Source organism: Lissotriton helveticus, chromosome 1_2, assembly GCF_964261635.1.
Source record: "Lissotriton helveticus chromosome 1_2, aLisHel1.1, whole genome shotgun sequence".
Classification (NCBI taxonomy): Eukaryota; Metazoa; Chordata; class Amphibia; order Caudata; family Salamandridae; genus Lissotriton; species Lissotriton helveticus.
Genome location: NC_136058.1, coordinates 144632218 through 144657198, shown reverse-complemented (window position 1 = coordinate 144657198; position 24981 = coordinate 144632218). Strand labels below are relative to the sequence as shown.

The following is a 24981-nucleotide window of genomic DNA, read 5'->3' as shown; positions in this document are numbered from 1 at the left end:
GGGGCATTGCACACTGTTCCAGAAACGAAGCGTCGAAAAAGGGCCTGAAAGCAGGCCAGAGAAACGCTCAATCCGGATCCGCGTTGCACGCGAAAAAGAAGGAAACTGATGTCAGCCCGCCGGGAGGGACTTACATGACCTTGCTGATGTCAAGTGCGTTGATGACGTCAGGGCAGAGTCGTGTGCACCATACCCCGGCACGCAGAGGTGCTGCTGTGAAAAAAATCCGGATCTATTTCGACGCCTGGGGATATTTCTAAGTTAAGGAATCTGCAGCTAAATGACTATCAGATACCCGGGGCGACGTCGTCCGGTGCCATGGGTGTGGTCGAGGTTGGTGGAGGTGTAACCGGCGTCGACCGGGATCTAAGCCTGGATTGTTGGGGGCCCTGCGGCGCCGGGGTCGGAGCGGACAGCGATGCAGGAGCTGCCGAAGGGTGAGGGCCTCCAGTCCAAAGAGGCGAGCCATGGCTGACAGAAATTCCTGCAGCTGGGTCAGAGTCGCCAACGGACCCACGAAGGGCGGTAGGTTGACAGCGACACCGTAGGCTCCGTCGGAGCCGCGGCAGAGGCACCACCCGCACCCTCAGTCGTGTAGCGCAACAGGCGAGGGGAAGTCGTCGAGCGATGATGCTTCTTCAACTTCTTGTGCTTCGTCTTACCTGACCCAGAGTGCGAAGACTTTGAGCCTGACGAACGATGGTGATGGCTCCGTGACCGGTCCCTCGACCTCCCACGGGATCGGGACCATGAGCGGCACAGAGCTGACTGTCGGACTTCAAGCAACTTTCGGGACCGCTCCAGCAAAGTCTTCGGCGCCACGGCCCAGCAGTCGTGGCCTGACTTGGCGTCGTTGTCGCGCCCCAGGCAGTAGAGACACATGCAGTGCAGGTCCGTCACTTACATCATCCGATGACAGTCACCGCAAGACTTGAAAATGGGCATCCCTATGACACCAGGAGTCGATTGACTTGAAAAAACAGACAAAAAGCCTAAAAAAACTCAGTTAAAAAATGACTGGAGGTACCACTTTCTCCGGACCTGCGCTTCCTTGTGCGGAAAAAGAAAGAGCTGACTGTAGGAGAGTAGGGTCTGCAATCCTATGGTCACCCCAGATTTTTGCTTTTTGCTTCACTGGTTTACGACTTTCCCTGGCTGTGGGCCTGCTAATCAGACCCACAGCCTAGCTGTTCTCTCTCTAAATTGACATCCATGTACTCTAGGTGCATTTACCAATTGGTATAGGGACACCGTATCAGCCCCTGTACAGTGTACCTTAGGTACCCAGGGCATAGGTGAACCCAAGGCCTACCAGGGGCTGAAGCATGTATTATGCCACCCCTGGCTGGCCATCTAAACAGACACAACTGGCTGGTAAGACAGCTGGGGCAAGGTGGTGTAATCACCCTTTGCTATAGATATAGTATACCTATATCTAAACCTAAAACGGACATATATCCTCCTATCAGTCACTCCTATGGCAGGCCTTATCAATCCTGAAGGCAGAGTGCTTGGAATTCTGTGAGATGGTGCTCTAGCATGAGCTGAGCCTGTCTGCAGCTTGCGGAACCAAGTCCTAATAGCTGTTCCATGATAACGCTATACCATATAATCTTAAGTGCATTATAATCCTCGCGGTTATTGCTAACTTTGGTATAGCATTATCAAAACATGTCGAGTAAGGTGTCATACGAATTGGAATACTACCCCCTCGCCAGTTCTGGCGACGGGGGTAGCATTCCACCCTTTTAGAGGGACACGACATGTATGTAACTGTGAACCCCGGTTAAAGTTAACCCGAGCCTCAGCATCACAAAATGGATGCTGCCACCACAGACACAAGTCTGACCTCCTGCTGCTGGGAGTCCTTCCAGCGAGGGAGGCCTGGACAAAGGGTTTCCTGCCTTGGGAGGTGCTAGCACCACCCCAGACAGGATTTTGTGTATTGAGGTAGGGAGGCCTGAAAGGAATGAGACATGCCTGGGGCACACAAGGTGTCCCTGTGCATACACCGGTTCAAACCAGTTGCTGGGGCACTCCAGCCCCAGCTCTGGCGTGAAGCCGGACAAAGGATAGGGGGTGTAACCACCCCCCTTCCTGGTCCCACCCATAGGAGGGACCTAGTCGTAGTACAGCCCCCTTTAGCAGGATAAAGGTAGGAGCTGGTCCCATTCCAAATTAGATTATCCTGAATTGAAACTTTACAAGAAGAAACTCTGGACTTCGACGTTCTGCTCCACAGAAGACTGAAGAATCTCCCTTGTGGGCAAGGAGTGTCCACCCTGCAACTGCAGGCACCATCAAGCGTCCTAGCGGTCCACTTTGTCGTCCTTCCTGCCGGATCCAGACTTCAGAGCCCGACGAGACCCGGACTCCCAGACCTCTCCGACCTCTACCTACATCTGCAGCACAGCTGAGACCCGTGGGTGCGACGAGACACGTGGGACCGGCCATCTTGAAGAGACTGCACTTCGCTTCCAGCACGACTTCTGAGGCATCCTCGAGTAAGTGCTTTAGGGATTGAGAAGCCCCAGCCCCGAGCAGCTCCTGCACCAAAGATCAGCCCTCCAGCATCCACGAGATCTGCGTGGGGCCCTTTTGCTTGATTGCTGCTCGACGCGTTGTCTGGTCACTTGCCGGCTGGCTAGTGGCCTCCTAGACGACGATCCTTGAAATCTACACTGCTGGTCTGGTTGCTCCAGACTGGCCCTTGCTTCCTTCCAAAAGAGGAGCACCCCGGACCCTCCGGGTCCACTCCAGGCGCCGTTTCCACTCACCGCGTGGGTTGCCTTTGCCAAGGCCTGTTGACTCCAAATCCAGATCCGACACCGCCGACAGCGAGAGCCTGCGTGGGACAGCCCGTGCCTCCATCCTGGTTGTCGAAGACACCTCCTGGTCCACGTGGCTGCAGAGACAAGCGTCCACTCTTCACCTGATCGTGACGACAGCATCTGGTTCCCTCCTGGTTCCACTCCGGTCACTGGCTAGTGACTTTGAACACTGTCCCCTCTGCTTTCAGTTCCTCTTCTTCCTCGATCCACCCGTGGATCGCACCGGACATCTTCCACTTGGTCGCCTCCAGCATCTTTCTTCAAGGCTCAATTGACTTCGACGCGGAAACCCGACACACTTTGACACCTATGTACCCGCAGCCCGTGGGTGAGGTAACAAGAGCATTTCAGTCCTCAAGGGTAGATTAACTCTCCTAGTGTCCAGATTTCCAGTCATTTCAGTCCTAGATAGTAAAGACTGTCCGTACTTACCTTTTTCGTAAACTGTACTGTCCATTGACTTTGTTCAGCATCTCGCGTGTAAGTTCACACTCTGCACACGCGTCCCGTGGGCCTCCTATTACTTACCTAAGGTTAGGATAGTGTAGTCCCAGCGATCCTACAGCCTCTGGACAGCTGCATTCCTTCTATCGATTTCCTTATACCATTTACTTAGTATATGGTTTGTCGTGCCCCTAGGGCACCATTGTAATTTTGTGCAACTTATCGTATTTTTCCTAAGAGATTGTCATGTGCTTAGCCCTCTGATCTCATAAAGAGTTCAGAGGTGTTTGTTATTAATAAATATATTGTTTATTTTCATAACAACCTGTGTGGTGTCCTTTCATCTGGTATTCAAGGGGTTATATGTGGTAAAACAGCTGGCTTCACATGCCAAAAGAGTTTAGCCTAAGACTGCTTTGTCCATGCTACCATTAGGATAGCTGGTCTATAAGGTTGACTTACAACCAATCACCATAAGGGTTGTTTGGACTGATACAAGGTGATCACTAGAACTAGTGAGCATCATATATCAGGCCAACTTCTCACACTGACGTCTCAGCGACGATGACGCCAACGTCGGACGCGGAGCCGCATGGGTACTGCTGACGAAAACTTTTCGGATCCAATCTGACGCCTGGGGGTAATTCTAAGGTGGGGAATATATCACAATGTGTTTCTTTCAGATATAGTGTCTTACAAGCAAGAGTTATTGGTAGAGCTTTAACATCTTTGAGCCTGACAAAGCAGCTTAATCATCTTAAACTGCTCATTGCCTTCAGATTGGTTAAGATTCCACAATCAAAGTTAACAGTGACATGATATAGCTTGGCTCGGTTTTGTAATCACCTTCAAAGTTCAGCATATTTCCCACTACCAGTACACATTGATGGGTGGGGGGCTTTGGGGATGGGGCAGGGAGGCTGTTCTGTTATCCTGAGAGACAACAGGTAGAGGGGGGCAGGGAGGCTTTTCTGTTATTCTGAGAGACAATAGATGAGGAAAAATGAAGTTGAGATAGCAGCCCTTGTGAACGGCCACTAGACATCAAGATCGTGATAAATAGCTGTCAATTCCTTTAAAAAAGGAAAGTTAAGCCTTTCTTCTGTGGAAGGTGAGATATGTAGAAAGAGCACTAAGAGTTTCTTGTTCCTCTAATGTTTACAGGAGGTATATAGCAATATGTCTATGATTTCAAAAGGGTTTAGTTTAATACAACACCAAGAGTTGTACCTATTGGGTACAAGCTGAAAAGTGCAAAGCTCTAGCTGCATTCTTTGAAAATTTCCAAGCGAATGAAGGTAGGATTATCAGACGTGTTCTTGAATAAATTATAACTCAATAAGCTTCTGTTGAGTTTGACCCCCCTGCCCAAAAAGTCTCAATACCTTGCTGACTAAAACAAAAGGTGAAAGATTCACCTTTGTAATATTACAAACTACCTAGGTCCTCAAGGGATTACTCACCATTCAAAATAAATCTGTCACCAGCCCTGCCAAGTATCCCAGACCCATGAGTGAGTAGCTGAGTGACTAGCTGCTCCAGTCCGGATTATTTTGTTGCATTCTAGGACTTGTTCCATTATAACAACAGGACTTCTAGTCACAGAATGCTAATGCTAACGCTTAACTGCACGTGCCAGTCACTTATAAACCTTTTTGAGCTTTGCAGCTACGCCTTGTACGCTTTCTTAAAAGGATCCTGGTGTGTGGAAGAGGATGATCTGCCCCACACTTTAGTAACAATTATATGACTGGTGTTCCATAGCCAGATGTGACTTCCTCCTTGGTTGTACTATGCGTCTTACTTCCCAAGACAGCAGTAACATTGCTGGAGCAGGAGCAGCCTACTGATACCCATGAAGAGAATTTCAAGATTTCAATGTCTAGGATAGCACTCAGGGACACCACAAAATGTTGTAGATGGTGCCAACAGACTGTGAGATATATATGGCGCAAAATAACCTTTGCCTCCACCCTGTAATGAGGATTTCAATAGCTTGATATGCAGCCTAGCACATGTGGATAATTAAAGAGATAAGGAATATAATGGATGATATAGCCACCAGAAATACTGAATTTGTGTTGTGAAAGATCTGCTCTTCTGACATCGAAGACTGGTTAAGGCGTTCACATTAGCTCCTAAAGGCAACAACCAGACACAATTACATGTGCTACCTAAAAGGGGATGCATGTAGCACCAGCACTGTTGCACTCATTTGCACAAAACCATCAGACATCAAGATAGACTGCATCTCAACAATTATCAGACAGGAAACACTATCAGAAACATAAAACACTTACCCAAAGTTCTCTGAGAGGAAACATCAGAGTGCAACACGAGTAATGCTACGGTGTTGTGCAGGAATCCAAATTCACGAGCTTGTGCTGGGCTCCATCTCCGATTCTGTTTAGTAGAGACAGACTTGAATAGTTAATACTTAGGTGTAAACAACATTCAAGTCAAATTAAACAGACCAAAGACTTTTTTTACTGAATAATTTGGGATAGTTTCCAAACATGAGGACCCATTCATCTGTGCAGATACTTGGGTGACAAAAACAACACAGCGCGAAGAGGTGAGCTGAAGAAATCACTTGTACACTGCTGATCATGTTAAAAAAAAATGATTATCTTAAGAGTGTAAGGAAAAAACATAATTAAAATGTAACCGTAGGCTGGCAAAGGACCGACTTTTATCTTGAATACGATTAGTAAAGGACAAAAGGCTGCAAAATGCTTAAGACAAACAGAAAGGCAAATGAAAATGAACAGTGTTATCTTTTGAAGGGGTTTGAATAATGGCCCTCACAGCACAGTTTAGGCTCCTATCTGTGAACACTATCATTTGCAATAAGGGGGAAGCATTGTTTGAAGTCAGAAAGTCCAACATGAAACATCCATGCAAGGGAAGGGATGTGAGAGACTGAGACAGACTATAAAGTATCTGAAACATTTCACTATATGATCCACCTAAAATTTGAAAAACATCACCCAAGCTTTGCTTTCCCAACCTGAAACAGAGCAGGTTCTTCTGCTCTGCAACATAAAACCGAAAGGAGCAAACAGAACACAACACAATACACTTGTAGCAAAGAAACCTTTCAATCTAACAAGTGGCACAGGCCAATTCTGTAGCTCTTGATAGAACTAAGAGAGAAAGATAGTACATTCAATGTAACTCTTGTATTACCAATCCAGCAAGAACTAGCAATGCAAACCTATATTTATCTTAACAAGAAAGGTGCCCCCTCCACAGTAATCCAGCTGAGGCGCTATAATCAAACCTGTTGCTGTTGAAATAAACAAAATTCACTTGTTTTTAAAAAGAAGAATCAAACGGGACAAAAAGATCAGGGGTCTAGCCATCAGTTCCATTGTTTTTTCTAAGTAACAAGCCAACCAACCCAGTCGGTGACAGGCTAGAGTAAAAAAAAAACTTCAAAAGCAAAAACATTTGTTAAGTACAAAATTGTCTACAGTAGCAGACAGAAAACTCAATACTTTACCAAATAATGGCAAGGACATGGCAATGAGTTCAAAGGGAATCAGGGAAGCTGTTCCAAATATTTGTGAGATGGTCGCTGGTTAATTTATCATCTGCTCTTACTTGAGGAGCAATCAAACCTAACAGACATTTGTCTCAGTGCATAACTTCGTCAAAACATTTGGAGCCTACCATTCCAATGTGCAGCAGCAGTCCCATGAACCACCATGAGCCAAATTTAGGAATTTAAAAGTGATTTGAGAACTCATTAAAGATGATCAAATATCCATATTCAATCTCAGCCACTGATTTGGCCACATCTCTAGACTAAAGAGCCTCTTAGGTTTGAAGACTTGTACACTGATCTCCAAGGTAATATGTGAGCGTCTAGCAAGCTATATTCTATGAAGAACTAATTCTTTATTATTTTCTCTGTCAGTGATGCAATGAGATAAGTTGTACGTGGTGTAATTGTGAGAATTACCTCTATTTGTTGTCGTATGTTCACATGTACAGAGAAGGATTTCATTAGTGTTTGGTTCTGCTGATAATTCATGATTGCTTAGAACCCAAGATAGGTAAGAAAGGAGACTGCTTTATTTCCAGCATTGTGGTGTTCAGGTTTAGACAAAGCAATTGAGTACCGCTGCACTCCAAGTGTATATAAGATACTGAAAGTTTATACAATAAACGAGAGATTAACCAACGACTACATGCTTCGACACTTATTAGATACCACCGTGTTCAACACATTCCCAGAGGTTTGCGAATCCCTCTTAAGTCAACATTGTGTAAAAACAACCCCCACTTCACAGAGAAATGGTATGGTATACTTAACAAATGTTCACTCGATCTTATTCTCCTGATTGTTGAAGAACTTTCTAAGCTTTTAGAGGAACTCGAAAATGAAGTCAAACAACTTAAACATGAACTAAGTCAGAAGATTACCCCAGAGGAATTTACTACCACCCTAGAGGACATCAACAGTAAATTAGACACATACATCAAAGAAATCAACGAAAGAAAGCTGAGAAAATTCAAACGTGATACGGTTGACTACAAGTTAGGGGAGGTGTACAATTGGGCCGAGATATATGCGGCCAGAAGACAAAACCGCAATCAATCTAACAGATCTACAGACGCTGAGACATCATCTTCAGAAGATTCCACACGTAAGATGCCTCCACGAGGCAGACCACGACAACAACCTCCAACTGAGAACATAAGACCCGAACAACCAACTACTTCCAAAACTACCACAGATTCAACTAGCACTGCTACTGCGGATTCTTTTTTAGATGTTGGCCCCGAACCAACCGACGATCGAGGAGGTCCAAACATCAGAGACAACTTACTTCCACCAGCGAAATCGACCAGAAGTCACAGAATCTAGTAGTCAACATCTCGCAAAGTCCTCTAAACCAAGTTCAACAACAAGTTTTACAAAAAGGTTTGAACTTCGTTCTCACATACCAAACTAATGAATTGGATATCTCTATTTCATTCTACAAGTTTATGAGAATTCTCCGATTAAGACATTTTTTTGACAACATTTGTGTACCTTCCAACACTCAAGACAAAGATACTCTCATGGGTTTACGTCCTCCTAGTAACTTTATGGCCCCCACCAGCCATAAAGTTCTGGATGTATTTGAAAAAGCGGTGCAACAGGATCTACACTCACTGTTTAACACTCAAAAAAACAGTCAAAGTAACCTGATGATTCAAGAGAGACAAGCCATTAAACAACTTGCTAATAACCAGACACTAACCATATGCAAAGCAGACAAGGGCGGTGCCATTGTTGTCTTGGACTCCACCTATTACCAACAAGGTTTAAATGAACATCTCCACAACCCAGACTTATACATGCTGCTGAGTTCAGACCCTACGCCTGCTTTCAAAGAAATACTTATCAAGCTTATCAATAAAGCTGTATCTTCCAACACCATTACTGACAGAGACAAAAGATACCTTATCAACGATTACCCTCAGGTACCATACATCTACCTAGTACCTAAAATTCACAAGAACTTGAGACAACCACCATTCAGACCAATTGTAAGTACCACCAATTCTATACACGCTCCCACGGGAACGTACATCGACAAACATCTACAAGCCAGTGTCAAAGGCATGACCACATTTATCCAAGATACTACGGATTTCCTAAACAAATTGCAACAAATTGTGATTCCTGATGACCAACCTATTTTCTTATGCACGATCGATGTCAACGCCTTATACACCTCAATCCCGCACAACCTGGGATTAGAAGCATTGGAAACTGCTTTAGTACAAACTGACAAGCCACTGCATCTCCAGGTGTTTATAATGGAATTGATGCAATTTATCTTACACCATAGCTATTTTAAAACTCTTGATAATCAACACTATCTGCAACTGTCTGGAGTAGCAATGGGCAACTGTGCTGCCCCAGCATATGCTAATCTTTTTATGTATGCATTTGAACAACAACACATACTTCACAATGTACTTTGGCAACCTTACATGTGTGCATACTATAGATACATCGACGACATCTTCCTTGTTTGGCAAGGTACAGAGACCCAATTTCTTGTTGCAATTAATCACCTCAACACTGTCAATGAACGGATTCAATTTACTCACACCCTAAACAAGTCTGAAATCCCTTTTCTGGATGTACTTGTCCAATTGAATGATAACCAATTCACAACTTCCATTTACACCAAAACTACAGATCGTAACAACTATTTACATTACAAAAGTTTCCATCAACCCAGCCTCAAACAGCATCTACCGTACTCGCAGCTATTGAGAGCTAAACGTATCGCTTCTACAGAGGACTTATACAGGACCAATAGCTCAAAAATTGTTAAAAAATTTCACCAACGAGGATACCCCAAAAATATCACAACCATCGCTGAAAACAGAGTCAATCTCAAGAACCGAACTGAACTACTCAAACCTAAATTGAAAGTCCAACAACAAGACACTCGACCAGTATTTGTATCAAAATACTCTACTCAATCACGACAAATTAAAGAGGTTATTCGCAAACACTGGCCACTATTACAATCAGAAGCTGATTTCAACCTAAGTTTTCGAAAGCCCCCTATATTTGCGTACAGACGTACCAAGACTATCCAACAACTAATCAAGCAACCTACTACCACCAGTCATACTACCATCTGTAAAGGAACTATTCCATGCTACAATTGCAGCCATTGCAATAGTGTAATCCCTGGATCCACTATGACTCACCCTACTCAAGGTACTACCATCAACCTTCGTGTCAATGCTACATGCGATACCAACAATGTGGTATACATGATAAAATGCCCATGTGGTCTCCCATACGTGGGTAAAACTGAACGCAAAATTAATATTAGGCTAAACGAACATCGGAGTAACATCCGCACAAAAAACCTAAAATCTAACTTTGCTGCACACTATATCCAAAATTTGCACAACCCCAGCCAGATACGTTTCTTGATTTTGGAAACAGTAGAAAAACATCTGCACATGGACAATAGTAAACTTTTGCTACAGCGGGAATTGTACTGGATATACCGCTTGCAGGCGGTGCAGCCCAAAGGACTTAATGAACGTCTTGAATTTAGTTGTCACTTATGATACACTTACGTTTTTTGTGATATCTGAGACCTGTTTCTGTTGTACATAGATATCTCCCGATTTAGCTGTGACCTTGCTGTGATTCACCATATTCCTGCTTATATAGTAATGTAACTTAAGGGCTTTGAATATATAGCCTAATGTTTATTTACCTATTATTGAACTGTGTATCACCCTATCTATTTATTCCCCTATATGGTTTTCAGTACATCTGTTTTTGACACTCTTGTCATTATTTATTTTGCATTGCGTAATCTCATTATTATTATTATTTTTTCCTCACTCTCTTTTACACTATTGTTTACCGTCAGTCATTCTGACCATTTATATCGGTGTCATTTACTTCACCACTCCTTTCCTAACTATGGGCACTCAGTACGTCTTTTTTCTATGCTTACTGAGAAAACACATACTTTAACACTTGTATGCGCATGCGTGGCGTCTTCCGGGTTCCTGTTTACCACGGAGCCTGGTTCTCGCCGACACTCGGTTACCAGACGCTGACTACCCTTTCTTCTTTCACAACGGTAAGATATTTTCGTCACTATCGTTTTGGATACTCCTTGTTTCTTTGGTATAACTCTGGGACGTTAATGGTACTTTGTTTCACGCGTTTATTTCACCTCGTTTTTCAGCACTTGGGCTTCCTTGCGTTCTATCGCATCCCACTTACTGATGGTTTTTCGACTTATGTACAGCATGTACAACGCTAATCCGCACCTTTTTGACAATTATCTATTTTTTCCCCGCTTTCTTCAGCTTCACATTTTCAATAAGTATGTGCACACGGGCGACCTTGATATATGTCCCTTCTAGACCCTAACCCTTGGTCACTTTTTTGACCCCAACCCCCACCTTCTTTCTGAATAGGTTCGTACACTTATTTTTTGCATTGCTCCTGGAGACTTGCCAGTGTACCAATTAGTGTTATTTCTATTTAATTACAGACCCCCTGAGGAAGCGCACTTTTGTGCGAAATGCATTGGGGATTCTAAACTATGTGGACCACTAACACACTGTTTAAGGAGAACTACTCATGGAACATACGTTGTGATTTTCTAGTCATATGAATATAATATGATTATTAACAAATAAATTGTTGAACCAATCATGAACTTTATGGAGTAAAATTTGCAACTCTTTTTGGACTATTTCCGTTTAATTATATACAGCATTTACTTGCTCAAAGAGTACTCCAGGTTATTCTTACTAAGATTTTCTGCATTACCAGTTCAGGTTTAGACGACACCCAGTGGTGCTGCTTAAGCACATATGACAGAGCACACTGCATTTCCAGATGTAACATTCTTTCTCGAGTAGTTGAACTCAGGAGTAGTACAACAGGTGTACTGCCTCCGGCACCCTTACACTAAAATGACAGGCACAGCTAGGATTTGTTGTTCTGATAGCACTGTGTCACCATATTAGGTCTACAACGATGCATCTAATAAATTAACATGTGCTTACTAAGGTTCAGGTGTACACCTGCTCGATTACCTGATACTTGTGATTGCCCTAATGGGAAACTGGTTTTGGAGATATCTTCTCTGTTCTCTATTGTGAGTGCATGGTAAATGTGCCTACTTATCCAGAAAGACTATCATTAATTTGTTTAAATTCAAAATGGCACCCTCTCGGGGGCGTGGCTACGCAGGCGATCGGAATGGCTGCCTGAAAGTAGAGCTCCGCCGTGCGGGCCGCTAACGAGGGCATTCCCATGAGAGCCGATGCTGCCTGACGGCTGAAAATGCGCGGTGACGGCCCTGGAGACGTCCGGATGCGGCGGACAGAGGCTTGAGGCTGGGGGACGGCACGGAAGGGCGAGATTGCGGAGGGGTGGTGAGGCCTGTCGGGCCTCGCCGGACGTGACCCTGCAGCGCCGGAGCGCCTGGTGAGTCTTCTGTGGGCTCCTCGCTGCCCCCCTTGGCATTGGGGTCGCTGTCGGGCTCTCCCTGGCCCGCTGCTTGTCCCCGGTGGGCTCCTTTGGTGGGGGTGCGGGCCCCCGGAGCGGGACCGGGCTTTGAGGCCTGGTCCGGCCTCGGGAGCCGAGGCCTCGATTTTGGGGCCTGCCCGGGATGTGTGGTGGCGGGCGGCGGGCGGCCGATCCTTCGTGCGCTTGGGGGGTGGCGGGGGGTTCACTCGGGGGGCTCTTGGGCGACTCTTAGGCGGCCCCGCATCTACGAGACAGGTGGGGGCACTACACCTTCGCCCCCACCACGGTAACAGTCCCCTGAAGCGTGCCTGTCCCCTTATAAGCCTACAACAAGCGCCATTGATCATCTCTTCACCGCTACTGCCAATACTACACACGGCTTGCCAGTGGAGAAGTGGAAATGCTACGATAGATCTGCATGACCTCTGTGGGTCTGCTTATTTGCCCGCTTTTCATCGCTTGCCCTGAGAGCCTGGTCACCCTGGTCACCCTGCGACGTCATCATTTGCCACACCACGAAGTGGAGAGATCGCCTGCACTGCTGCCACAGCGCTAACACCTTGACCCTACACCGGTCTTATACAACACGGGGGCTTTACCACCGGACTACCGCTAGACAGCAGTGCTGCCCTGGACCAATTGACCCCTGGTGTTGCGCAGTTTGGCCTTCGTAGTCCCTGGATTCCCGCGGCGCTGGCTACACCCGGCTCGGGGTGGAGATTGGGGCCCCTGATCTATTTGCCTTGGTCTGGACGCCCCCCCCCGCCACTGTTGGGAGGCCTGGGTCTGTTTACAATACTCTTTCTGGGCACGCTCATCACGGTGGGCTAGTCACACTGTAGCACTCCCTCCATCATTCCCACCATGGGGAAAAGAGACCCTAATCAGAGGACACTCAGTTTCGACAAGGCTTCCCTCCGCTCTGCTGATGCCCCGCCTGACCAGCCCACGGACACTGCAGTCCCAGCGACGACAGGAGACGCCGCTGGTTTGGTCGCCGAGATGCTGGGCGAAATGCGTGCTGGATTCAAGGCCCTGGATTCCCGCTTTGACACCCTTGAAAAGACAATGGAGGATATGGGCGCGAAGATTTAAACGCACAATAGACGCCTGGATGTGGCCGAATCCAGGGTTTATGACCTGGAAGATGGAGCTGCGTCGACGCTGAAGAGACTGGAACGAGTGGAAAAGATCCTTAAAGATGTTGCTATAAAGAATGAGGATTTAGAAGCGCGCAGCAGACGCAATAACATTCGCATAATAGGGGTGGCGGAAACGACGGCGACTGGACGCTTCGACACGTTCGTTTAAAATCTCCTGATCGAGTTATTCGGCAGGGACACTTTCACTACTGGCTTCATTGTGGAACGTGCGCACAGATCGTTGGGGCCTCGGCCCCCTCCAGGCCTGCCACCCCGACCCATAATTGCTAGACTCATGAACTTCAGAGATCGAGACGCTGCTCTAAAGGCTGCCCGGGAAGCAGGTGAAGTGAAATGGCAGGGTGGGACACTATCATTTTTCCCAGACTTTACGATGATGGTGCAAGACGCACGCCGCAAATACACTGGTGTCAAAGCCTCTCTGCGTAAACTGGGGTTGCGCTACGGAATGCTATACCCTGCCAGACTACGAGTGGACGTGGATGGCAGGTTCCGCATATTTGACTCCCCCGCTGAGGCTCAAGAATTCTGTCAAGCCTATAAAAACAAAGGGTCACCTCGGGCCTCAGGCGAAGTACAACGATCGCCACCACACACAGACTCACAGATAAGTGCTGACCTCTTTGCTGGGAGCGGGCAGCGCTGACACACCTCCTCTTCACATAGGCCGTTCACTTTTGCATAATGTGTCTAAAATTGTCGATGTCATTGCAGTATTTCTATACTTGTTGAAAGTTGGATGTCGTCCCGGCTGGGATACCCGCATGGCGGACCGTTGCCTCCTCCCATGGCACGGGCCGTATTGTGCCTCTTTCTTAGACTGTTCCTATTTTTCGAGTTTATCACTGGAACGTTGCTTTTGCTAGTTGACCTTGACATTGCTCCTTGGGTAGGAAGTTGCCTCTTAGGGCTTAATGAGAGGCTGGGTGGTGGGTGGGGGGAGGGGATTGTTTAATTCCTTGGTTCTATTGTTCCTATAATTGCACTGTTTTTCTTATTGAATAATGCCTATTTTGCGGGAGGGAGGCGGCGAATGTGCACACGCCTGTTCAAATATGATATCCGTGGTTTTGAATGGCTAGGATAGGGCAGCAGTCTGGTCCTTCCAGACTTACTTTGATGACATGGAATGTACGGGGTTTAAATAACACGAGAAAACGGAGACAGGTCCTCAACTATGCAGCGCGACACGGGGTGGATGTGCTGTTCCTGCAGGAGACACACTTGGTGCGATCCGACTCCTCCTCCTTTGCTAAAAGCGGGGGCGCGCATAGATATTTCTCCTACTACAGCAGATATGCGCGGGGAGTGGCGATACTGGTACACAGGCGCGTCCCCTTTGTACACACTCACAGCATCATCGATGAAGAGGGCAGATATGTTATTGTCACGGGGGTGCTTCTTGGCTTCAAGATCACCTTTGTTGGGGTGTATGGTCCCAACACTGACTCCCCCGCCTTTTTCCAGGGCCTCCATGATGCTTTGCTGCGCACTGACACTGACATGTTGGCGATAGGTGGGGATTTCAACTTGTTGATGGTCCCTGCTAGGGACAGTACGTCGCCCTCCCCAGATTGCAAACCCCGCTCTCGAGCTGTGCTGGCTGATATGTGCGCACACTACCCGTTAATCGACATAGTGGCCCGTCTACACCCTCACTCACCCAACTACACGCATCACTCTGGATATCACAGCACTAGCACCAGGATCGACTACTGGCTCCTTTCTCCAGGGGTGGCTGGTTGGGTGGATAACCATACGACACTCCCACGCACGTTGTCAGACCACTCTCCCATAGTACTGACTCTACTGATTCCCAGGTTGGGGGGATACGAGAGACAGTGGCGTTTTCCTGGAAAGGCCCTGTCTGACCCGGTCTTCAAAGAAGACATCCGTACAGCGATAGAGGAATATTTTGAGATCAACACGGGCACAGTAGACACATGGGCCACGTTGTGGGAGGGATTCAGGCCACTATTCGAGGGGTTTGCATCACTAAGCACGTGGGTGCCTTGCGCGAGATTCGTGCCGCCATGACACGTATCGAGACCGAAATATCCAAGGTGGACAGGGACGCACTCACTGACACAGATGACACAATAGAAGCGAAAAGGTTGGGGTTGTTGCAGGAGTTCAGGGATGCTGCAGACAGAGAATTGAAGTTTTTGTGCGCACAACATTCAGCAAGACAATATGGAGAAGGGGATAGACCTGGCAGGCTCCTAGCGCAACTGTACCGCCCTCCCCGTCAGGCCGCGTACATATCTGACATAGTGGACGACTTAGGCGTTAGACACCACACCACCCCTGGCGTCTGCAATGCATTTCTATCCTATTACAAAAAGTTATACACTTCCACTCTGACGGAGGACCGTCGCGACCCTGGCCCCTACATTAATGAGATAGCAATGGTGTATCTGGAGAAATATATGCAGGACTTCTTGGCCGTGCCTATCACTCCCGAATACGTCAGCGAGGCCATAGATGCATTAAAGGGCTCTTCGGCACCGGGTCTTGACGGCTTCTTGGCCGATTTCTATAAGGAATACAAAGAAGAACTAGTCCCGCGCCTGATGGAGGTATATGCGGAGGCACTTGAGAAGGGGGTTTTGCCACCCACGCTCCGAGAGGTGGTAATTGTCCTGCTCCCCAAGCCCGGTCGTGACCCCTCCCTTTGTGGCTCCTATAGGCCCCTTTCGCTACTCAATCTTGATTACAACATTTTGGCCAAGGTCCTCGCAATCCGATTATCGTTGCTGATGGAGTACATTGTTTCGCCGGCTCAGTCCGGATTTGTCCCCCACCGCTCCACCTCCTTCAACCTCAGAACGCTGTTTTCGGTGCTACACAGAATAGACCCTGACACCCCGGCGGCCGCGGTGTTTTTAGACGCTGAAAAGGCGTTCGACTCCTTAGAATGGCCCTTTTTTTGTCAGTCATGCGACGGATGGGAATGCCTGCGATGTTCGTAGCCACAGTTGAACTGCTATATACCTCCCCCAGGGCGAGGTTGCGCCTTAATGGCACCATTTCTGAAAGCTTTCCTCTCTCGCGAGGAACTAGACAGGGGTGCCCCCTGTCCCCCCTGTTGTTTATTTTGGCCATGGACCCTTTGGTGAGACACTTTCAGGAAAAACATATGCACCGAGGTCTCCAGTTCCGCACGGGTCCACTTCTTATTTCCCTCTATGCAGACAATACCATTCTATATGTCTGCTTTTGGAGGTGGTTCGGTTCTGAGAGTTCTCTGGCCTTCGTATCAACTGGCACAAATCTGATATCTTCCCACTCACCCCTTCCACAGAGCGCTGGGACTGCCCGTTTCCGCTTGAGTGGAATGCAGACTCTGTGAAGTATCTGGGTATTCATATTCATCTAGACACGGTCTCCATGATTCGTCTAAATTATGGACGGGCGTTGGACTTTCTGGAAGATGGTCTCGCCCGTTGGCTCCGCCTTCCTTTATCGATGGCTGGCCGTATCGCCATAATAAAAATGATAGTGCTTCCCCGTTTTCTATATTTGTTCAACAACATCCCGATCCCACTCACCAAAATCTTCTTCACTCAACTGCGCTTGTTGCTACTACGGTTGGTGTGGGGAGACAAAAACCCACGGGTCTCCTGGCGAACCTTGACTTTGCCTTATGAACGTGGTGGATTTGGGGGTACCCGATTTTTATCTTTACTACATAGTCGCGCAATGCTCTTATGCACAACCCTGGTTTCACCCGGATGCTAGGATTCCATACCTGACGCCGGAAGCGGACTTGGCGATGCCAATCACCCTCAAGACAATACTACCCAAGGGCATACCCCGGGATCCACAAGACATACAGACCGTTTCCACTACGTCCTGGGCTTGGATGCAGTTGCGCAGGCTACTTCGGCTTGATGTTCTGTACTCGCCGGCTCTCCCCCTGCCGAACCCCCACTGGTTCCCAATCACCGCTGAGACCGTGGTCTGCAACACGTTATCAAAATACCAGATCACCACGATAGGTGATTTGTTCCCGGATGGGCACGTTTTTTCAGTGTCGGAAGATCAGCGAAAAAAAAAAAAAAAAAAATGGCACCCTCTCTCTGTCCACTCTCTTACCACAAAAGTCTTGAAGTGCATTAAAGATACTTGTTCTATGATTTCCTTGTGTAGAATATAGAATAACGGAGCACATCAAAATCCACAAGGAAGTCCACCTGTATTGGACACCGGAACAACAAGTATTGTTAAACTTGTGCATATGTCCCATAATTAAGGAGGAAGGCAAAAACACAAAGCTCTTTTAGAATAGGAGAAAATTTTGGCAAATACGATAACATACATAAAACAACAGGTGGATTTAAAACTCCTAGGGTATCACCTCTCAGCTCTACAATGGAGACCCTGATCTAGGATAAACAGCCAGCAGAGTCATAGTACTATCACACAATTGCAAGACTTACATACTATAAGGCCAAGATAACAGGCCAATCAACATGGTGCTGGGAGGGGGCGTGGCTAGCAGCCAAGCATGGCGGTTGTTCTATAGAGGAGCTCCGGACCTGGGATGCCATAATTCTGAACTACGTGGCCTAACTGCTGCAGGACGGGCATTAAAAGTGTGGAGCACGCAGTTCCGAAGGCGCAGAAGACCCGACGCTGATTATCAGAGAGGGAGAGCGTGCCCTGCAGAAGTTATGACTTCAGAGGCCTGGTGGCGAAGCAGCCTACAGTACGCTGAGACGGCATTGAAATGAATGCTATCGCACCCGCACGGCGGTGATACTGCCACGGTGGGAGGAGTAATCAGCCCCGGGACCAAGGTTACCTCACTGCTGGGTTGAGCTGCCGTGAGCCGCGACGGCTGGAGCCACTTAAGTGCGACAACGCGGAAGGTGTGCAGAGACAGCAGGCCCAGTGATTAGGTGAGGCCGGGGATGCGGAGCGGCCTGCTCCCCTGCCGTACTGAGTGACACCCTGAAGTGGCACTGCTGGCGCCGCTCAGCGTATGCGGCGGAGTTGAGGACAGGCTGTGCGCGCTGCGGAGGCTGCCCGCAGACGGAATGGGAACAGGCGCTTAGATTGCGTCCTTAGTACAAGGTTCGCTGCTTATTAAGTGACTCTGTCTAGGGCTAAATGACTAAGGCAGAGTAAATGGAGGCAGACTGACCCCGCACACCCACATAACTGACTGTGATACCAGGGGGAGCGCAGCAAGTAGAACACCCCCCCCCACAGTGACGGAGGAGGGTGTGTATCCACGGCACACTAAGAAGGATTTACCATTGTCACATCCAATGAGACCAGAGACAAGGACACGAGCCCTGCGAGCACTGTGGTGAAGGGGGGCAGACGGAGAGAAGCCTGCAATAGCCCTGTGGTAGACTGCAGAAGGTGCATGAAGCTACGCTGGGGGATATTGTGCCAGCGAATACAGGTATTGCAACTGCTGGATGGGCAGAGCGGATGCCTGCGACCCCCGCCTCATTGAGTATTGGGACTGTTGTATAGTGAGACCTACCCCACTGTAACTGATAGGGGACAAGTAGACAGACTGAGTGATCCTGAGTGGTACCCAACAAGTGTAGGAGCTGTACAGTTGTGGTGTGGATGCTGGGAGGAGTACTGGTGAGGTGCACTGCGACTGACACGCGGAGGACTGTACCCACTTTGCTCGAGCTGCCTGTTGGATTGATTCACATGATGGGGCGCAAGGGAGTGAAACAGCAAGACCAAGGGGAGCAAGATGTTGTCCCGGACACAGCAGCTCCTGCGCCTCACAAGCCTGGGGCTGCGTGTACTCTGCAGACGGAAGCACCCGCAACAGGAGACAAGCTGGTTCTTATACTGCAGGAAATACGCAAATCACGGAAAGCGACAGAATTACAATTTGGGACCCTGACTACCGGCCTTAACTTGCTCCAGGCGGACCACGCTAAACTTGCGGACAAAGTGAAGGATAATACTAGACACTAGAAGAGATTGTCCCGCGACAATCACAAGCTGAAACCAAGATCACACAACTGCAAGACCAAATGGCTATTCTACTGGACAGTGTGGAAGACGCAGAAGTAAGGGCCCGACGTAATAACATCCGCGTCATCGGGCTGCCAGAGAATAGTGAAGGAAAGGACGCAACGAGATACATGGAACAATGGTTCCAGGACCACGTCACCACTGAAGGGCTCTCCTCACAATATTGCATAGAGAGAGCACACAGGATACCTACCGGCCTCTCATTGTAAAATTGCTGAACTTTCGCAACAGAGACATTCTCTGGCAAAAAGCAAGGGAGTCATCTCCGATAAATTTTGAGAACACGAAAGTGTCGCTGTACCCAGATTACACTATGCTGGTGCAGAAGCAGCGATCTTCCTTTATAGTAGTCAAGAGGAAACTTCGAGACTTTAACCTGAATTATGCCCTGCTATTTCCGGCGCGTTTAAAAATAATGCGCGACCAAAAATCCTATGTCTTCGAAAGCCCAGGAAATGTGGAAGACTGGCTAGAGGTGATGGAATTAACGAACACTGCAAAGACTAATTCACAGCTCACTGCAAAGAGTGGCGCAAGCTCTGCGAGGATCACGGGGCGAGGTAGCCGGAGAACGCAACGGACTCCTGAACGGCAATATGTCACCACACACCGGATGCAACAGGATAAATCGAAGGCACTTATAGCTGCAGCCATGTTTATGCATACCTCTGGAGTGAAGGCTCAAACCTCCTCAGAAGACGAAGCAACGCACGAATCGGACTCTGAGGGCAGTGTGGCTCTGTTTCCATCTACGACCCCACAAGTTAGTAAGGAATTATATGGCTGACTGTACCCGCAGCACAAGTTACTTACCTTCGGTAACGATATATCTGTAAGAAACAGTAGTTAGTATTAGATTCCTTACCTTAGAATACCCCCAGGCGTCAGACTGGATCCGGAAACTTTTGCGTAGCAGTCCCCATGCGCGTCGGTAGGCCTGGTCTGTGGCTCCGCGTCCGTCGTTGGCCTCGGGATGACGTCGCCGGAGTACTTAGACGCCACCCTCGCGTGCTGACGTCAGTTCTTATACACAGCTTTTCCGCGCCAGAAAACACAGCGCCATGATAAAAACCAACACTGGTGCCATAAAAACCAGGGCCCTGAAAGGGGATGACCTTAACCCTAGATATCGGTTCGCAAAACGGGGAGGATGGGTGGGGCGGTTAGAAATGTAATACTAACTACTGTTTCTTACAGATATATTGTTATCGAAGGTAAGTAACTTGTGCATCTGAAAGAAACAGGTTAGTATTAGATTCCTTACCTTAGAATAGATATCCCAGCAATACCAACCCCGGTGGTGGGTCTGTGAACCAATAATCACACCAGAAACTCCTGGAGAACGGAACGGCCGAAAAAGCCATCTCTCCGGACTTGGTTGTCCAGGCAGAAGTGTCTTGCGAGGCCCACGTAGCTGCCTGACAGATGTCCTGCAAGGGGACTCCCCGACCCAGGGCAGTGGTAGCTGCCGTGGCCCGAGTGGAATGGGCACGAAGCCCCACAGGAGGCTCCTTTCGAGCCAAAGAGTAACAAGCCTTGATGCACAAGACGACCCATCGAGAAATGGTTCGTTTGTGCACCGCCCGTCCCTTCTTAGCACCCACGTAACCAACAAAGAGTTGGTCATTCACCCGGAACTGGCGTGTGCGATCCAGATCGAATGAGAGCGCACGTTTTGGGTCCAGAGGGTGGAACCTCTCTTCCTCTTTCGAGGGATGCGGAGGCGGAAAGAAGGTGGGCAAAGTGATGGACTGCCCGATGTGGAAGGCTGTGACTACCTTGAGCAGGAAAGCGGGTCGCGTCCGCAACACAACTTTGTCCAGATGGACTGAAAGGAAAGGAGGTTTAGAAGAAAGGGCATGGAGCTCACTCACTCTCCTGGCAGAGGTGATGGCAACCAGGAAGGCGGTCTTCAGAGTAAGAAGGCGAAGAGGACAGGTATGAAGTGGTTCAAAGGGAGCGCACATCAGATAAGTTAGAACAAGTTTCAAGTCCCACTGAGACATCACGAAAGGAACAGGAGGAAACATATGGGTGATGCCCTTCAAAAACCTATTTACAACTGGGGACTTGAACAAAGAGGGCTGATCAGGTAGCCTTCAGAAGGCGGAAATTGCTGAGAGGTAGCCCTTCAGAGTGCCCAGAGAAGAGCCCTGCTGGGCAAGAGAAAGAAGAAAGAGGAGAACCTCTGAAAGAGGGGCAGAAAGGGGATCCACAGCCTTTGCTGTGCACCACGCCACAAACTTGTTCCACCTGCAGGCATATACCGATTTTGTGGAGGGACGCCTGGCAGCCAGAATGACATCACAGACTTCAGGAGGCAAGTCAAATGGCCTCAACTGCCGCCGCTCAATTCCCACGTATGTAAGTGGAGACTGGACAGGTTCGGGTGGAGGACCGTCCCCTGCTGCTGCGACAGAAGGTCCTCCTGAAGGGGCAGACGAATCGGGGGATCGACAGACATGCGGAGTAGCTCGGGATACCAGAGCCTCCGTGCCCAATCCGGAGCCACAAGGATGACTTGGGCCCGGTCGCGCCTAATCTTCTTCAGGACACTGGGCAGAAGTGGTATAGGCGGAAAGGTGTACAACAGACCGCAACTCCACTCGCGACGAAAAGCGTCTCAGAGCGAGTGCCGCCTTGGAAATTCCAACGCGCGGAACTGATGACATTGCGCGTTCTCTTCTGTGGCGAATAGATCTAACCAAGGCTCTCCCCACTGCTGAAAGAGGCCTTGCGCCACGTCCGAGATCAGACGCCATTCATGATCCATCATGCACCGACGGCTGAGTTCGTCCACCCTGGCATTCAGGGAACCTGCCAGGTGTTGAACCACCAGGGTCACGGCCTGATGTTCCAGCCACTGCCAGAGGCGCAGAGCCTCCTGGCATAGGGTCCACAACCCCACCCCGCCCTCTTTGTTGCAGTACCACATGGCGGTGGTGTTATCCGTGAACACCTGCACTACACTCCCCCGGACAGAGGGGAGGAATGCCTTCAGTGCAAGTCGGATCGCCAGCAGCTCCAGAAGGTTGACATGGAGCCGGGACTCCGCCGGAGACCAGAGGCCTCTGATCTCCGCCTCTCCCATGTGGCCTCCCCAGCCCTGGAGGGACGCGTCCGTCACAACTACGTGCTCCGGTTGGGGTAGGGAGAGGGAGCTGCCGCTGACCCAATCGCGGTCCGTGAGCCACCACTGCAACTGTCTTGCAGTGCCCTCCGAGATCAAGACATGGTCGGACAAGTTGCCCTGATGCTGGGCCCACTGAAACTTCAGGTCCCACTGCAGAGCCCGCATCGGCAACCGGGCGTGATGCACCAGAAGGATGCAGGAGGCCATCAGCCCCAGAAGCCGCAGCGTCAACCTGATCGAGACTCGGGATAAAGGCTGAAAGATCGGAATCAGAGCCTGAAAATCCCGAACCCGCTGTTCGGGAGGATAAACCCGAAACTGCGCAGAGTCTAGAACTTCTAGAACTGCTCCGATGAAGAGGAGCTTCTGAGAGGGACACATGTGCGACTTCGGCACATTGATGGAGAACCCCAGCAGGTGCAGGAGGTCGGCCGTAGTCTGGAGGTGGCTGACGACTGTCTCGGGCGAGCCCGCCTTCAACAACCCGTCGTCAAGGTAGGGGAAGACTGAAATCCCTAACCTGCGCAGATGAGCTGCGACCACCGCCATCACTTTCGTGAACACTGTGGGGCGCTGGTAAGGCCGAAGGGGAGCACAGTAAACTGAAAGTGCTCGTGGCCTACCGTGAACCGCAGGTAGCGCGGGTGGGCCGGCAGGACGGGGATGTGGAAATAAGCGTCCTGCAAGTCCAACGCTACCATCCAGTCTCCTGGGTCCAGGGCAGCTAAGACCTGAGCCAGTGTCAGCATGTTGAACCTCTCCTTCCGGAGGAAGCCGTTGACGTTCCACAGGTCCAAGTTAGGGCGTAGGCCCCCTTTGCCCTTCTTGGGAACCAGAAAGTAGTGGGAGTAACAACTACACCCTACTTCTGGCCCAGGAACGCGCTCGATGGCCCCCTTGGCCAAGAGGGCCGAAACTTCCTCTCGCAGAAGATTCAAGTGATCCCCCGACACGCGGTGGTACTGCGGTGGCATGGCTGGAGGGGTCGTCTCGAAGGGGAGGGAGTAGCCCCTTCGGACGATTTGCAGCACCCACCTGTCCGATGTGATGTTGCGCCAGTGGAGGAGGTGATGGCGAACCCTGCCCCCCACTGGCGTCTTGTGGGCCTGAAAGCTCGGACTAGGAAGGCTTTGAGGCGGATGCTGCAGGGGTGGATGTGGACTGGGTGCGCGGTTGTCCACGGGCACCGCCACGCCGGTTACCACGTCCACCACCGCGCTGGATGTTAGTCTGCGGCCCGTGGCTGGCAGGATGTGTGGGGGCGCCCCGTCCTTGGCCACGAAAGGAGCGAAAGGCAGCAGTTTGCTGGTGTGCAGGGCCGATAGGCTCAAGGACTTGGCCGTACCCTGGAGTCCTTAAAGTGCTCAAGCTCAATGTCTGCTTTGGACATCAGCCGAAAAGTTGGCGGACCTCAGCCAGGCGTGGCAGCGAACCGCCACCGTCGTTGCAATTGCCCTGCATAGCGAGTTCGTGGTATCCAGCCCATCGAATGGAATACCGTGCCGCATCTCCCACCTACGCAAAGGCTTGGGCGAGTTTAACCCGGGCCTCCTCCGGGCATTGTGGCAGCACGTCCACAACCGTGTCCCACAGAGAGTGGGTATAACGGCCCAAAACGCAAGCGGTGTTGACCGACCGCAACCCCAAACTAAGTGAGAACAACATCTTTCTTCCATACTGTTCATACCTTTTGGATTCCCGATCAGGGGGAGCTGTCGGGAATGCGCTCTGGGAATTATAGGCCTGGATAACCAGGCTCTCGGGGGTGGGGTGGGTGGACAGGAAACAAGGGTCGCCCGGGGCCGGGCGGTGGCGTCGGGCCACGTTCCTATCTACAGGGGGACCTGTAGCGGGCCTGGACCAAGTGCCCAACAGAACGTCAGTTAAGGCTGTAGGAGAGTAGGGTGTGCAATCCTATGGTCACCCCAGATTTTAGCTTTTTGCTTCACTGGTTTACGACTTTCCCTGGCTGTGGGCCTGCTAATCAGACCCACAGCCTAGCTGTTCTCTCTCTAAATTGACAACCATGTACTTTAGGTGCATTTACCAATTGGTATTGGGTCACCTTATCAGCCCCTGTACAGTATACCTTAGGTACCCAGGGCATAGGTGTACCCAAGGCCTACCAGGGGCTGCAGCATGTATTATGCCACCCCTGGCTGGCCATCTAAACAGACACAACTGGCTGGTAGGACAGCTGGGGCAAGGTGGTGTAATCATCCTTTGCTGTAGATATAGAATACCTATATCTAACCCCAAAATGGACACATATACTCCTATCAGTCACTCCTATGGCAGGCCTTATCAATCCTGAAGGCAGAGGGCTTGGAATTATGTCAGATGGTGCTCTAGCATGAGCTG

At 49.4% G+C, this 24981-nt stretch overlaps 1 protein-coding gene across 4 annotated transcripts in view; it reads right to left on the bottom strand.

Annotated features, from left to right (window-relative positions):
* Positions 1-24981, bottom strand: part of USP24 (ubiquitin specific peptidase 24) — a 2099319-nt gene that overhangs the window by 396399 nt on the left and 1677939 nt on the right. For all 4 annotated transcript variants that reach the window (XM_078670143.1, XM_078670156.1, XM_078670149.1 and 1 more), the window contains exon 58: positions 5576-5678. In XM_078670143.1, the coding sequence (XP_078526269.1) occupies positions 5576-5678 (103 nt within the window). The remainder of the gene's footprint in view (positions 1-5575; positions 5679-24981) is intronic.